The 13,491-nt window shown below is 44.8% G+C and overlaps 1 protein-coding gene across 11 annotated transcripts in view; it reads right to left on the bottom strand.

Moving 5' to 3' along the window:
* Positions 1-2,301: 2,301 nt before the first annotated feature.
* Positions 2,302-13,491, bottom strand: part of tnrc6c1 (trinucleotide repeat containing adaptor 6C1) — a 69,348-nt gene continuing 58,158 nt past the window's right edge. For all 11 annotated transcript variants that reach the window (XM_015356198.2, XM_015356192.2, XM_069194595.1 and 8 more), the window contains 4 exons: positions 13,009-13,224; positions 11,064-11,134; positions 10,537-10,676; positions 2,302-10,113 (listed from right to left, as the gene is read on the bottom strand). In XM_015356198.2, the coding sequence (XP_015211684.2) occupies positions 9,768-10,113; positions 10,537-10,676; positions 11,064-11,134; positions 13,009-13,224 (773 nt within the window). In that variant the 3' untranslated portion in view covers positions 2,302-9,767. The remainder of the gene's footprint in view (positions 10,114-10,536; positions 10,677-11,063; positions 11,135-13,008; positions 13,225-13,491) is intronic.

The raw sequence follows: 13,491 nt of genomic DNA, 5'->3' as shown, positions 1-13,491 counted from the left end.
ATTTGCTCCAGGACATCTAATTTATTTCAGTGATTATCTGGCATAGAAACACAAAACCCGTGAGATTATAAGGTTATATTCAGTAAAGTTATGAACTGTGACTATGTAGGAGTTCAGTTCAATTAGCCAGGAATAAAGAGCTCACACTGTTTTCAGAGCTGCAGCGGGGCTGAGGCCTCTCAGAAACAGAACAGTGGTTTGCAAAGATCAGTGTTTACCAAGAAGAGTCTCTGCTCTTGCGAACAGGCTATTAACTGCTTATGTGGTGACTTGCGCAAATCAGATTGGGCATGTGGTACACAAAGACCACAGTGGTCCTGCAGCACTGTGGGGTGTTGTTTTGAGGCGATGTGTCCACAAGATACCACACTTTGTACACTAAGTAGATCATTATTTATCTATTCTGATGTGGTAAATGGCGGGTGGCCAACACATTCTAGCAATAGTCAACAGACATCAGTTAAACATCTCCACACACACAAATAAAAACAATAGCCTTAAAATAAAAAAAGACTAACTTCAGTTAACTTGGTGTTTTGTAAAAAGGAAGAACAGGCTCAAGGTGTTGCTAAAGCCTACGTGTTCTTTGCTTTATTCAAAAACATTCAATATCAACACACCTGAGAGCATTTTTGGAGTTATAGCCATGAACGATGTGACGGCGTTTCTAGTCATTAGAAATGCACACATTTCAGTATTTTTAATCATTTAAAAGGCAGACATTCGCTTTGAATATATTCTGCTCTTCAAAAATAAAGGCCTCTGTCAATCAGTTTTGCTAATACTTGACACTAATACAATAGGTAATTGAACACCCTGCACTTAGAAATCTTTAGAAGTCTCATTTTTCCTTCCCTTAATGTTACACCTGACAACTAAAAAGCTTGTTTCAAGTAGATCTTATTGCCATATGCAAGGTAAAGTACTGAACTCTGGCTGACTCCAATCCAGAACAAAGCCCAGCCCCACTTTGTCACCATCCAGCTCCAGTGCACCCACGCCCCTTCCAGAGAGACAATCTGTCTTTCCTGAGACAGACGAGAAAAATGGGATTAAAGCTCAACTCTAACAAGACAAAGCTCTTCCGTCAGCCAGCTCTCAGCGAGCAGGGGCCACCCCTAGCGATTCGGACTCACAGTCAGATACTGGAGTGCTCCCCACAGCTCACACATGCTCTCTCACAGTTGGCCAATACCGACATCCAGTAAGGCATGACAGATCCAACATGACCACGCAGCCCTAGGCCACAAAGGACCCCTGAGCGAGGCCCTTAACCCCAAGTCTTCTAGGGGCGCTGTAGAAATGTCTGACCCTGCGCTCTGACCCCCAGCTTCTCTCCCTGTCTGTGTGCCTCAGGGAGAGCAAGCTGGGGTATGTGAAAAGACAAATTCCTAATGCACGAAATTGTATAGGGCTAATAAAGTGATCTAATCTTAACATACAGAAGATGCCTCAAGGTGTTGGAAAACTGTTATCAATGCAGGCTGCAGAGGATGTTTCCAATACAGCCAGGAGACAGACTAATAACCCTTAACATTCCCTTGCAATCAAGCATATGGAGTGCTGATGGGTTGACCCTGCAACATCACCCTCGCTGGAGTGTCCACGGTGTCCACAAGCCCAGTCTCGATTAGCAGAACACGGCTTTCTCTCCCAGCCCAGCCCAGCCATGGCAAGAAGAGTCTTCAAGACCAGCATGAACAAGTTCAACATCGACATCAGCTGGTGGGAGAGTGCGGCCCCTGACCGCCTAAGCTCTCACGCACATCTGTCTGGACTGCTCTGGTCTTTCCAGTCTTTACAGTGAAAGAGTGCATTATTTACGGCATTATCACGATTCTGTCCCAAACCAAATGAAATTACAAAACTGAAAAAAAAAATCCTACTTTAAATTCAATGCCCAATAAGGAAGCTGGCAGTAGTTTGGAAACACTTCAAAAAAACTTGTCTTCCTAGCAATTTCACAATCTTGTACTAATTTATCTTCACGTTACACAGAGATTATAGATACAAACATTTATACATTATATAAATGGAAAGTCCTTGCATGTGGCATATAACTGAATGAGACTTTCAAAAAGGGGGAAATGACAACTAGTCATATAGAGTTCCAGGTATGGGTTGTGGGCACTATGTCTCTTGTAAAAAAGACTTTTAAGAGTGATAGGAGAAATGTGTGAATCACAGCTCTGAGAGATGGATCGAAAAACATACAAAAACTATAATGCAAAAAATTTGCATGAATGATCCATTAAAAAATGGTTAAAAAATTAAGGAATTCAGGACATTATTTTTCAACAGCCAAGAAAAAAACTGCAATTTATTAATAGTTTGAAAGAAGCTCCATAGTTCATGAAAACATGTTTTTATCTCGGTGCATGTCTTTAACAATCACATTCTATGAGGAGAGAGAAAAAAAAACACTAAAAGCCACTGACTTTTTCATTAAATCTCATAGTACAGACTTTTTTTATATTTCAAAATAAAAGGCAAAAAAAGCGCAAGTCCACCCTCCCCTCCCTCCCATTAAAAAAAAAATAAAACACAGAAACCCTCCAAAATCAGGGGCTCTACCTGCAGCCCACAGTGCTCTTGAAGTGTGAGAGACAATCATTGGTTTAGGGATATACAGCATGGTGAAGAGACGCAGGGTTCACCTTTATGGGGGGAAGTGGGGTGGGGGGTGGGAGGGGGTACAAATATCTGAGAACTAAAATACATCACTACAACAAAACCCCTTAGGAGAAAGGAGTGAGTGAAAGTGGAGAGCCAGATACACAGAGGGAGAGTGTGAGGGGGGTAGAGAGAGAGAGAGAGAGAGTGATGGGGGGGTAGAGAGCCACATACACAGAGAGAAAGAGTGTGATGGGGTAAAGAGTCAGATACACAGAGAGAGAGTGATGGGGGGGTAGAGAGCCACATACACAGAGAGAAAGAGTGTGATGGGGTAAAGAGTCAGATACACAGAGAGAGAGTGATGGGGGGGTAGAGAGCCAGATACACAGAGAGAAAGAGTGTGATGGGGTAAAGAGTCAGATACACAGAGAGAGAGAGTGTGATGAGGTAGAGAGCCAGATACACAGAGAGAGAGAGTGTGATGGGGTAGAGAGCCAGATACACAGAGAGAGAGAGTGTGATGGGGTAGAGAGCCAGATACACAGAGAGAGAGAGAGTGATAGGGGGGGTAAAGAGTCAGATACACAGAGAGAGAGAGTGATGGGGGGGTAAAGAGTCAGATACACAGAGAGAGAGAGTGTGATGGGGTAGAGAGCCAGATACACAGAGAGAGAGAGTGTGATGGGGTAGAGAGCCAGATACACAGAGAGAGAGAGTGTGATGGGGTAGAGAGCCAGATACACAGAGAGAGAGTGATGGGGGGGTAGAGAGTCAGATACACAGAGAGAGAGTGTGATGGGGTAGAGAGCCAGATACACAGAGAGAAAGAGTGATGGGGGGGTAGAGAGTCAGATACACACAGTGTGAGAGGGGTAGAGAGCCAAAGGAAAGAGACGAGGAGTGAAAGCAAGAGACCGCAAGAATCATGCCAGAGTGACACAGAAAGAGCCAAAGGGAGTGAGGCACAAGAAGGGGAGAGACTGACAGAGAGAGTATGAGGAGGAAGTGAGAGACAGATGAACGACAAAAGCAGGTCTTGCCCCCCTTAACCACCCTCCCCCGTTTGTGCATAGTTCATGATCCTTTTAAAACCAGCTATTTTTTCTAATTTGTTGCAACTCAGACCAACTTTTCATAAAATATTTTTTATACCCGCCACAATAAGAGGAAGAAAGACAAAGAGAAACGAGAAAGAAAGAGTAATGCACGATGTTCCTGATCTGAGCAGGAAGGGACCTCATATTAAGAAAATACAATAAAGTTTGCAACATACAGCAATGGTATGTTCGTTCACTGTCCTTTTTTTAAACAATCAAAAATCATTGATCATTTTGTTTAAAATGTAAAGCAATTTTAATATATAGATTTATATATAAAGCACTCCATTTTTTAAAGTTCATTTCGAGTCCATTATTTGGTAAATATGTAACTGCTACGGATTTAGAAACAAAGGTATTTTTCTTCTTTTTTAAATCCATAACCTTCAGTGCTTGGAGTTGGGTTTTTTTAATTATTTTTTTTTCATAAAAATGTACATTTAAAATGGCGTGGAGTTGGTACTCTGGAACCCTGGCTTTCCTGAGACATTATCCACTTTTTTGTGTGTGTGCAAGATAGTGAGCAAATTCCATCTTCTTTTACAAAGGAAAAAAAATATAACATACAGGCTTTGACAGTCCATAAAATTAATAACATCAATAACAGGAAAATAAGTAAAATACAACACAACACTGATCAATCCCAGAGTTCTGAAAGTAGCATAATCTTCATTCTGAAAAGTTTTTTTTTAAATTCATTTGATGGAAGAGTATTTGTCCTTTGTTGTTTTTCCAACGTTCCTGTAATATATATTCCTTTTCCTTGAACTTCGGAAAAAACGAAATGTCTGTAAACGACAGGTGGCCTTGTGAACAGAAACAACACACACAAACGAAAAAAACAGAAAAGTAGGCACCTCTGAAGAGTCTCATTATCCATCTGGAGTCCAGATTCCTCCTCTCTCCCTGTCCTGGCAGGACAGGCAGAGAGAGCTCTTGTCCTTCTAAAGAAATCTATGGCCACAGGTCTTTGAAAAATCTTTTTTTTTCTTCCTTTTATCTTTTTTTAATTTTTTATTGATTTTTTTTTTCCGTTTAGAATCCAAAATAAAACAAAAAAAGAAAAAAAATGGGCAATACTCAATTATAATCCTTTTTGGGGATTATTCCACAATAAAAGCCACTATAAGGTAGATAAACATCTTACAGATTCAGAAAACAAAAAACACATTTTTTTCTCGTTAAGTCCTTGAGTAAACATTTACACATGAATTGTCACCATCTCCCCTCTGTACTTTCTCACTGCTTTTGAAAAATAGCTGAATGAGGGGAACCAGACACTCAGTGCAACGTTAGAAGCTAATAATAATAACAACAATATCCATCATTATATATTTTTTTCTCTGACGAGCAAAAAAAAAAGACTAACGTACTGAATAAAACTTATGAGTTAAACACTTAAACACACACTCGCATTTTCACAAATCACACTTCAGTATTTACTTGCCACACTCGTACATACATTTGTGCAAACGCTCACATACAAAGTCATCTTTTTGCCTTTTACTGATTTCATTTCACTTTGAACTGGTATCGTCGTCGAAAGCTCGGAAGTGTAAGAGTGAGACAAAATCATTACAAAAAAAGTGTTCACATTACATTATTGGCGCTTCTTTGTGATTCAAGTATTTGTATATATATATATTTTTGTTTTGTTTTGATATGTTTATGATCTTTTCTGGGAAAAGTAGGAAAAAAGGTCGGGAGGGGGTGGGGAGTTTTTTTTTTATTTCGCGACAAGTCGAAAAAATAGAGATTTGTAATCAGCACGTGCATATTGAACCCAGGCCCTCCGAGAACTCACAGCTGCAGCTACTTGATAACCTTCAGCACCCCACTCCCCCGGCCCTGACTGAGCGACTGGGGAACATTACACTTGGAACCCCAAGCTGCACGGAAAGGGTCTCAGAACTCGGATCCTTAATGTCCCGTGTTGTGCTACAAAATTTTTTTTTTTTTTTTGGGAGTTCCCACCCCCACCGCCTTGTAAAGTGGAGCCTAAAACAGCTTCTCAGTGCTGGTGCAGTCATTAAAATCCCGAAACACGTCAAACTCTGCCCCAGATAAAGAGCGCGCTGTACAATCCGTTAAAAACATCCCGGGGCAGCCGGCCGAGCTGGGGAGCCAAGGCTGGATCAAGCACAGGCAAACAGTGATTCTCTATAGTGTCGCTCTGGAAGGTCACCTTCGCCCACCCCCTTAAGACTTTGTACCAAATTGAAATGTCTCCTCGGTGAAATAAGAATGCCTTCTGATAAAAGCGGGATCTGCGCTGAACCCAGATCCGTCGAAGCGCACGGTTCGGCGCCCCCCTCCCAGCCCATCGGGATCTCCTCCGTGGAGGGGAGACGCCACTTTGGGAAGAAAAGGCTTCAGTCCAGTTCAGCGACAAGTGCAGAGCTGAATCATTAGTAATATATATAGCAGGTTTTTTTTCCCCCCCAAGCCTAAGAAAAATGACAATAAATGCAAATTTTTGGTATAAAAAATATGTACCCGGGATTACCCAACTACAGTGCACCTAAGCATGTAGTCCCCATGTGTATTTCTCTCTTTGCAGGGTCTTCCCCCTAAAACGCACGATTATCTTAAAACCCCTTGAAGCTGAGGTGCTCCCCTCTTGTACCTCTCCTCCCATAGTGTCAGTCTCCTGGCCTGACCAGCGCCACCTCCCACAGGAACGGGTAAATAAAAGTGCTCAGCAGCAAACAACACACCGCCCAGCCAACAGGACGAAAGGAGCAGTGGCTTTAGCAAGCTTGCACACAGTCATGGGGCCAGCAGGAACGGGGCTCCAGCCTGTTCACATCAGGGTCACATCGGGACATGAGGACCAACACCATGTGCCCAGTGGGCAGACCCCTCCTACAGTAGGTGGCAAAAGGTCTTGCAAGCCCTCTAGAGACCCGAGAGGAAAGTTTCTACTTCTTTTTTTGAGATGACAAGTGTCTTAAGCTGCACTTCTTAAACCCCAAGTTAAAGCACTGCCGGGAATTCCAAACAAATGGGCCAAGACTGCCTTCTTCCTCTACGAGGGTAGGCCTGTACCCCGAGCCCCCTGCCTCCTGCACTCCTCCTCACCCAAGCTTTAGTGTGCTGGTTGCAAATTTGCGCTTTTCTTCAATATAATTCAACGCAGGCATTAAAAAAAAAAAACAGGAAGCTGCATTTATCTTGAGACTGAAAAGTTATGTTTTTTCACAAGCCTCCCCTGAGAATAGCTATTTTTAATTGTTGTAAAGATACTGTTCTGCAAGTAAACACTGAGGACCCCACCTGCGAAACACCTGATTTCGGAAATAGTGATTTTACAGTTTCATTACCTATCCCAGTTTTGGTACACAAGATATCAATATCACGCTGAGCACTGAAAAACCCCTGTGAGAGAGAAGGGCACAGCACTCCAAGCAACAGTAGCTGCCATCCTGAGCTGGCATTGGCACAGGATTGTAGGGTGGCGGTGTGTATGTACATTTTCACCATTGCATAGAAACAGAGGTCAGTGTCAGTTTCTCTAAAAAGTCACGGACTAAGAAAATTTAATGTTTTCAAAATGTCATGAAGCACCAACTAGAGTGACCTAGTCATATATTAGAGGTTTGTCTCTGTTTCTTTGATCGCATGACTTGGCCTGTAGCTTGCTGGGAAGAGGTGACGTGCGAAAGAGGCAGGAGAGACAGGTGGGGCTGAGCAGCAGTGGATTCACTTGCTGGAGGGAGTCTGGCCCATTCACCCAAAAACCCAGAGGCGCTCTTGTCCGGAACTAAAACCTAGGCGCCTCAAGACACAAAGAGGAGGTTCTCAGAAGCGGTGTTCTGAAGGTAACAGAAACGCCAAAGAAAAAGAAAAACAGTTGTAGCATTAATTCCTTCCCAAAGCCCTTCCCCCCTCCTCCCCACTGATATTTTACATGCACACACTGCTTCCAAAGGCTCTGCTTACTTAAGCATTTCCGCACAGCAAATATCTAGTAAGCAGCTGCCTTGAGAGCACGCCGGGCATGAGAGTAAAACAATACAAAAAATAAAACACTGATGATTCCTGAAAAACTGAATGTCTGAACTTCAAGCTAAAGTGATCTCCACATGAGAAAATAAAACACTTTGTTGGGCACTGGTGCAGTCCTCGTCACTGCCCAGCCCCAACACAGCTGCATCCAGCAGGTCTCAAGAGTCCAGTCCAAGTATGCCAAACAATGCATAGGCGACTCAACGGCTTTGAGAGGGAGTGCTGCTGCAGAATCGCACTGAATACCAAGAGGCTCCACAGCAGATAGGCACTCAATGGCCAAACTATTATACAAGTCACAGGGCCTCAGCAAGGGGCCCTGCTATTCCATGTAACATTGCACGTCTAGCTTCTCCCACAGGAGGCTAAACAACTTGGAGTAACAGTGATATTTACTTTGATATACTTAAAGCATTGCTCTTTTCTTTGCCCAATAGTAGATTCAGTCTTTTCCCTTCAATCCTGCTATCTTTTTTTTCAAGCCCGTTTCGGTCCCTAGGCAACGGAGGGACAAAACAAAAAATCAAAACTTTAAAAGTCTTTTGAAAAACGCGTACAGTACAAAAAGAGCAGAGAGAAGCCATTGGATCAATCCATTTTCCTCTTAGCTTTTGGGTTTCACAGAACTCTTTTCTGATTTGTTGGCATTGCAAAGAATGAGCTTCTTGCTCTTTGTAAGTGCTATGACAAACCACCTCTTGAAAATGTTTTTCTTCATTTCACACTTTTGTACCAGAAACAACACACACACTTTGTCTACTGCACTGTAAGAAACACCTTTACTGATAGAGTGGCAGACAGTCCCCTTTCCAGTCTCTGCTGTGTGAGGCGAACCGTAAGATGAGGATCTGCACACTGCTGAATTGTCAATGGAGAGGTACAGCGCGTTGTGTGACAGATCAGTTTCACGTGCTGCCTAACACACCGAGATGCAGATCCATGCGACAGATTGGGTGGAGGGGTTCTGTAGGCTTCTCTTTGTCCTGATGAGAGACAACAAAGACTAACATCTAAAGTGACAGTGGACGGAGGAGCCTTATGGTGAAGCATATTGCACATTGCTTTGAAGATGAAGGTGTTTGAAGAAACTGATGGACCATTTTCAGGACAGGGATCACCCAGGACACGGATTTAAAAAATGAAGAAAAAAAACAGTCCTCCAACAAGCTGCAGCGATACGTTTTCGAGAGGTGTTTCTTACAGCAAGGTAGAGCAGTGGTTTATGGGTTCACAGCTACAGGCACGCGCACACACACACACAAACACACCAGCTCAGCCAGACCCACCCTTTGTCAGCTTATTTTGCGATAGATATAAAGACAGCTTGAATGTGTGAAACAGCAGTGTAAATCCCTTTAAGAAAAAAACAACTACTGGGGTCGGCAGGTCAGACCAACCCACTACTTAGAACGTTGTTGTTGTTGTTGTTCAGATTTGTTCTCTGTTCCATATGCTGGCTCAGAATTGGGACTGTGCAATTTTTCAACAGGTTTCTTCAATATGTAAAAAGCATGTGTAGGACCTGGGCTGGAGAGCAATTAAGGCTAATATTAGTGCTGAAAAACAAAAAGTACTTGAACCATTCCTACTGGGCATGCTCGGAATGATGCTGTTTCAGAGGGAGGGGCTTACAGGGCATGGGTCACATGGTGGGCGGGGCCAACAGGGGAGGTCAAATGGCAGCTTTTTTCTTCAATTCTCCTGAAAACACGGATTTTCACACTGAATGTCAGAATCATTAGAAAATTGTCATGAATAAAGGTTCACTTTCCTTTCGTTTATTCATCGCTTTCTTCCTTCTTCTTCAAAATTGTTTGAATACTTTTTTACCCTCCCCCCCCTTTGAAAAATAAAAGAAAACCGAAAAAAAGCCAGAAGAAGAAGAAGAAGATCAGCAGCCTCGAGACAAGTTTTGCTGCAGCCCCCGTTTAGAACTCCAAGACGAGACTGAGCATGCTCCCAACATGTCATTGTTCACCACGTCTACTGATTATCTCCACATGATTTGCTTGGTTTTTTTGCTCCTGTGTCTCCATGCTTGTAATCCTACATGGACTCCCCACTCAGCAGGTCTCCGGGAAGCAGCGTGTTGATCGGGGTCGGGCTCCCGATCACCCTGGCGTCCTCTCCGCCGGGGGGCCCCCACAGGCTGGAATACTGGGGCACCGCCCCCCACAGCAGGTCGCTGCTGGCCTTGCCGCCCCCCAGCCCACTGCTGTTCCAGTGGCCCATGGCATGGGACACCCCGGAACTCCCCAGCCGGGTCTGGTTGGTGCCCGGGTTGGCCTGCCAGCTGGTGGTGGGCGTCAGCGACTGACCTTGTGCAAAGAATCGGTTCACCTCCTCCTCCCCGGCAAACTCAGCAAGGATGGTAGTATTGCCCAGAACACACCTGGAAAAACAATGAACAGAAGGGCGTGAGGTCAAAGGTTAACACCCGCCACGACTCCAATCGCGTTTTTGAATTTGCTGTCAATTTGTTTTCCCCCAGAACAGCTGTTTTGGACTTCCAGCCCTCTGCGGGTTGAAACTGCAAAGCGCACGTGTAATTATACACAGCCATGTTTAAAAAAATGTGGTCAAATCTAAAAACCAAACAGCTGTGAAGGTATTTTGCTAAAACAAAAAGGAAGCTGGGATGGCCAGCGTTAATACATCAGCAGCTCATCAGATGGTATCCAGACTATACAGATTTCAAGCATGCACACCAATCCAATTTACTGATCACTTGGACACTTGGCCTCCAGTTTTCTCTGAAGCTCACAGCTGTGTTGCACAGCACTAAACATCTGTATAATGTTATTTCCTGTCATACATGTGCAAGGACTTCTGGGCTTTGGCTGCCTCCTCCTTGGAGCTGTAACGGACGACAGCGTTTCCTTGGGTCAGGTTGAGGTGGAATGTAATGAGAGGGCCGTGTTGCATGCACAGCGTCCGCAGAGTCGAGCCGTCAATCTGCAACAGACACCAGAGCAGTGAAGATCCATGTTCAAGGGTAAACAGGGCTAGCGTGCAATCTTCACGACCTTCGCTTCTAAACATTACACGAGAAGGCAGCTTGTCGATAAGGACCATCTTGCCTCTTGTTGAAAGAGACATTAAAACGTTTCAGCACCTTTTGTGGCGTGTTTATAAAAAGATACAGGACACAATGGTGACCAGAAAACAGTGAATCAAGTGTTTGGAGGATAGCCAAAACATGCTGTAGGTAGCTGCAACAGTAATGGTAAAGTATGCAATCTTCCAATTAGCTATAAGATTTTTTCGACCACGGCCTGCCTCCCCCCTTCAGAGTCGAGGAGCTTCATTAGGAAGGAGGCTTCTCAGGGTTGTGCTCCGTACCTGGGGAGTGAGGTTTCTCAGGACCAGCCAGCTGCTTGTCCTCCCTGAACTGTCGGTGCTCCAGGTGGTACCTGGGAGGAGAGGGAGAGGAAGGTCAGAGCTGCAGCTGCACTCGAGATGCACAGCAAAGCCACACCCCACACCCTGCAAACCCCTGAACCCCACACAGATCAGCAGACAAAGAGGAATGCTTCATTTCACAAACTGGAGCTTGCCCGTCTCCCGTGTGCGGGACAAGTAGAAGAACAGAAATGAGAGCTCCCATGTGGCTCGATCAGTGGGGGTGATGTCAATGATCCAGAGGCTGCTAGCTGCAACCTGGGTCAGGTCACCAGCCAACTGCAACTGTGATTCCCCACTGCAATTCGGCATCCTGCAGGCAGGGTGGGGCTGGCACTAACTGGCCAGTGCATACAAGGCTTTGCAGAAAATGCCAGTTACGGGGGTGCCAGCGACAGAGGCTCCCCCGATCGGCCCTGACTCTCCCGCCAGGAGCCGCAGAGCTGGTAAAGTGTCGCGTGGGGAAGGGCTCTGCAGAGAAGCGGCTCATCCAGTGCTGTACAGGACGTGTTACCAGAGAGCCAAGTCTTCAGAGCTTCCACACAGCTCCAAATTCCAAACTGGACATGTATGTGATTAAATAATATCCATCCCTTATTTATATAACGAAATCACTATGTTTTGAATAATTAAATTTAATACTAGTCGGCCGTGTATTGAGGCAAAACGAATAGAGAATGCATGCACAAAATGGAGTGAGGAGTGGCAGAAATTGTAGTTGACCTCTTCCCGACCTCTTAATTTTGTGTACAAAACGTAGTGCTCAAATATGGAAGGTATGTTTCCTTTGATAAAAAAAAGTTACTCAAACTTTTGTTTTAAAACAATATTTGCAGGCATCCAGACTTAAAAGTCCTGGTCTACCCACATCTGGGTTGAATACACACATGAAGTATTCTGATGTTATTATATTGTATATGCATACGGTTATTTTCATATCTCTATATTGTTTTATTAGATAAACTATCAATTTTATACATTTTTTAAAATGAGATACTTTAGGAGAATAATGATTTAGGTACAAAGACGTACGTGTTCAATTTTAAAAAAAGCTATGTGTCATGAAAGTCGAGTAGTTCCTTTTTTACTGACACGGAAGAAAATTTGGTGTAGTGGGCCCCTTGAAAGTGGCCAAAATTTAATGACTTTAGTGGTGCACAGTTCACATTTGACTCTTTGAGAGACAAACTCTGGCCAGCGGTGACCTTGATTCTGAAATCTAATGAAGTCTTTTAACATGATTCTGCAGGCCCGTCAGGCCAGAAGCCCAGATGCAGAGTTAACGAACGTCCTCTACAGACACCACTTTCAAATCCTGACAGCGTCGAGGCGGTTCATACAGAGCATAAACTGTGATTCAACTTACACAAAAGAAAAGTAGAGAAATGAGAACACATTCCGACAGGCTTACAGGCGCCTTCAGCTAAACCTCAGAATTTCAGTTAATCGGTAAAAAAGCCACAGGGTGTGCACCAAGAGCAAAACAGTGTTTGATTTCTACGAGTACACATCACATTATCAAACCTTTCAGCCACAGAAGTGAACCTTTCATGGGTGTAACGGTGTGTTCTTATGAAACCACGCAGGTCTTTGAGCTTCTTTGAGAGGCACAGCGCTGTTGGAGACACGTGCGTGGCAAGCTCCTGCAGAGAGCAGCGTACGCTGAATTGATCACTTTGTAGACACTGAAGAACGGGGAGCTTTCGCAGCTCATAAGTTGGGCCGCTTGCCATAAAGCCACCACAAGTCTGTCTCGTGAATAACCATCCTAAACGCCAATTTCCTGCTACACACAGAAGAGTGACCCGTGTACGCCTGACCACCACCCCACCCGTGAGTCCTGCGGGTGGAAGTGGGGCGTCAGGAACAGGTCAGGGGCACCTACCAGAAGAGTAAGAGCTGCTCCAGCCTGGCACCAGGCCCAGGGCGCTGCCACTCCAGGTGGAGGACAGCTTGGTGTTGGTCAGGCCGGGCGGGGGCCGGGTGGGGGCTGTAGTGTTTCGGGGGCCCTGCGGCACTTTCCACAGCTCATGCGACAGGGAGGCCTGGGTGTGGGAGATGGGGCCTGGCGACCAAGTGGACTTCATGTCTGAGAGTTTACCTGGGAGGGGAGAAAGATGGCTGTGAGCCAGGTGACACACCCCGGGCCAGACCGCTCACAAACAGTGGCTGCAGTTCGTCCGTCGCCAGGGCGCAGGCGCGCACAGAAAACCGCCCTGCCATTGACATGCAGACCCTCCGTATTAAATCAAGGTGCAGTAATTAGTCAAAGCAGTCGAGAGAACACATGTCCGCTTAATAAGGAATCCACCGGACCTCAAGATGGACTTTCAAATGCACAAGCACAGCGTACTTCTCCCAGTCTTAT

The sequence above is a fragment of the Lepisosteus oculatus genome, chromosome 9 (assembly GCF_040954835.1).
Source record: "Lepisosteus oculatus isolate fLepOcu1 chromosome 9, fLepOcu1.hap2, whole genome shotgun sequence".
Taxonomy (NCBI): Eukaryota; Metazoa; Chordata; class Actinopteri; order Semionotiformes; family Lepisosteidae; genus Lepisosteus; species Lepisosteus oculatus.
This window is presented reverse-complemented; position numbering and strand designations above follow the sequence as displayed.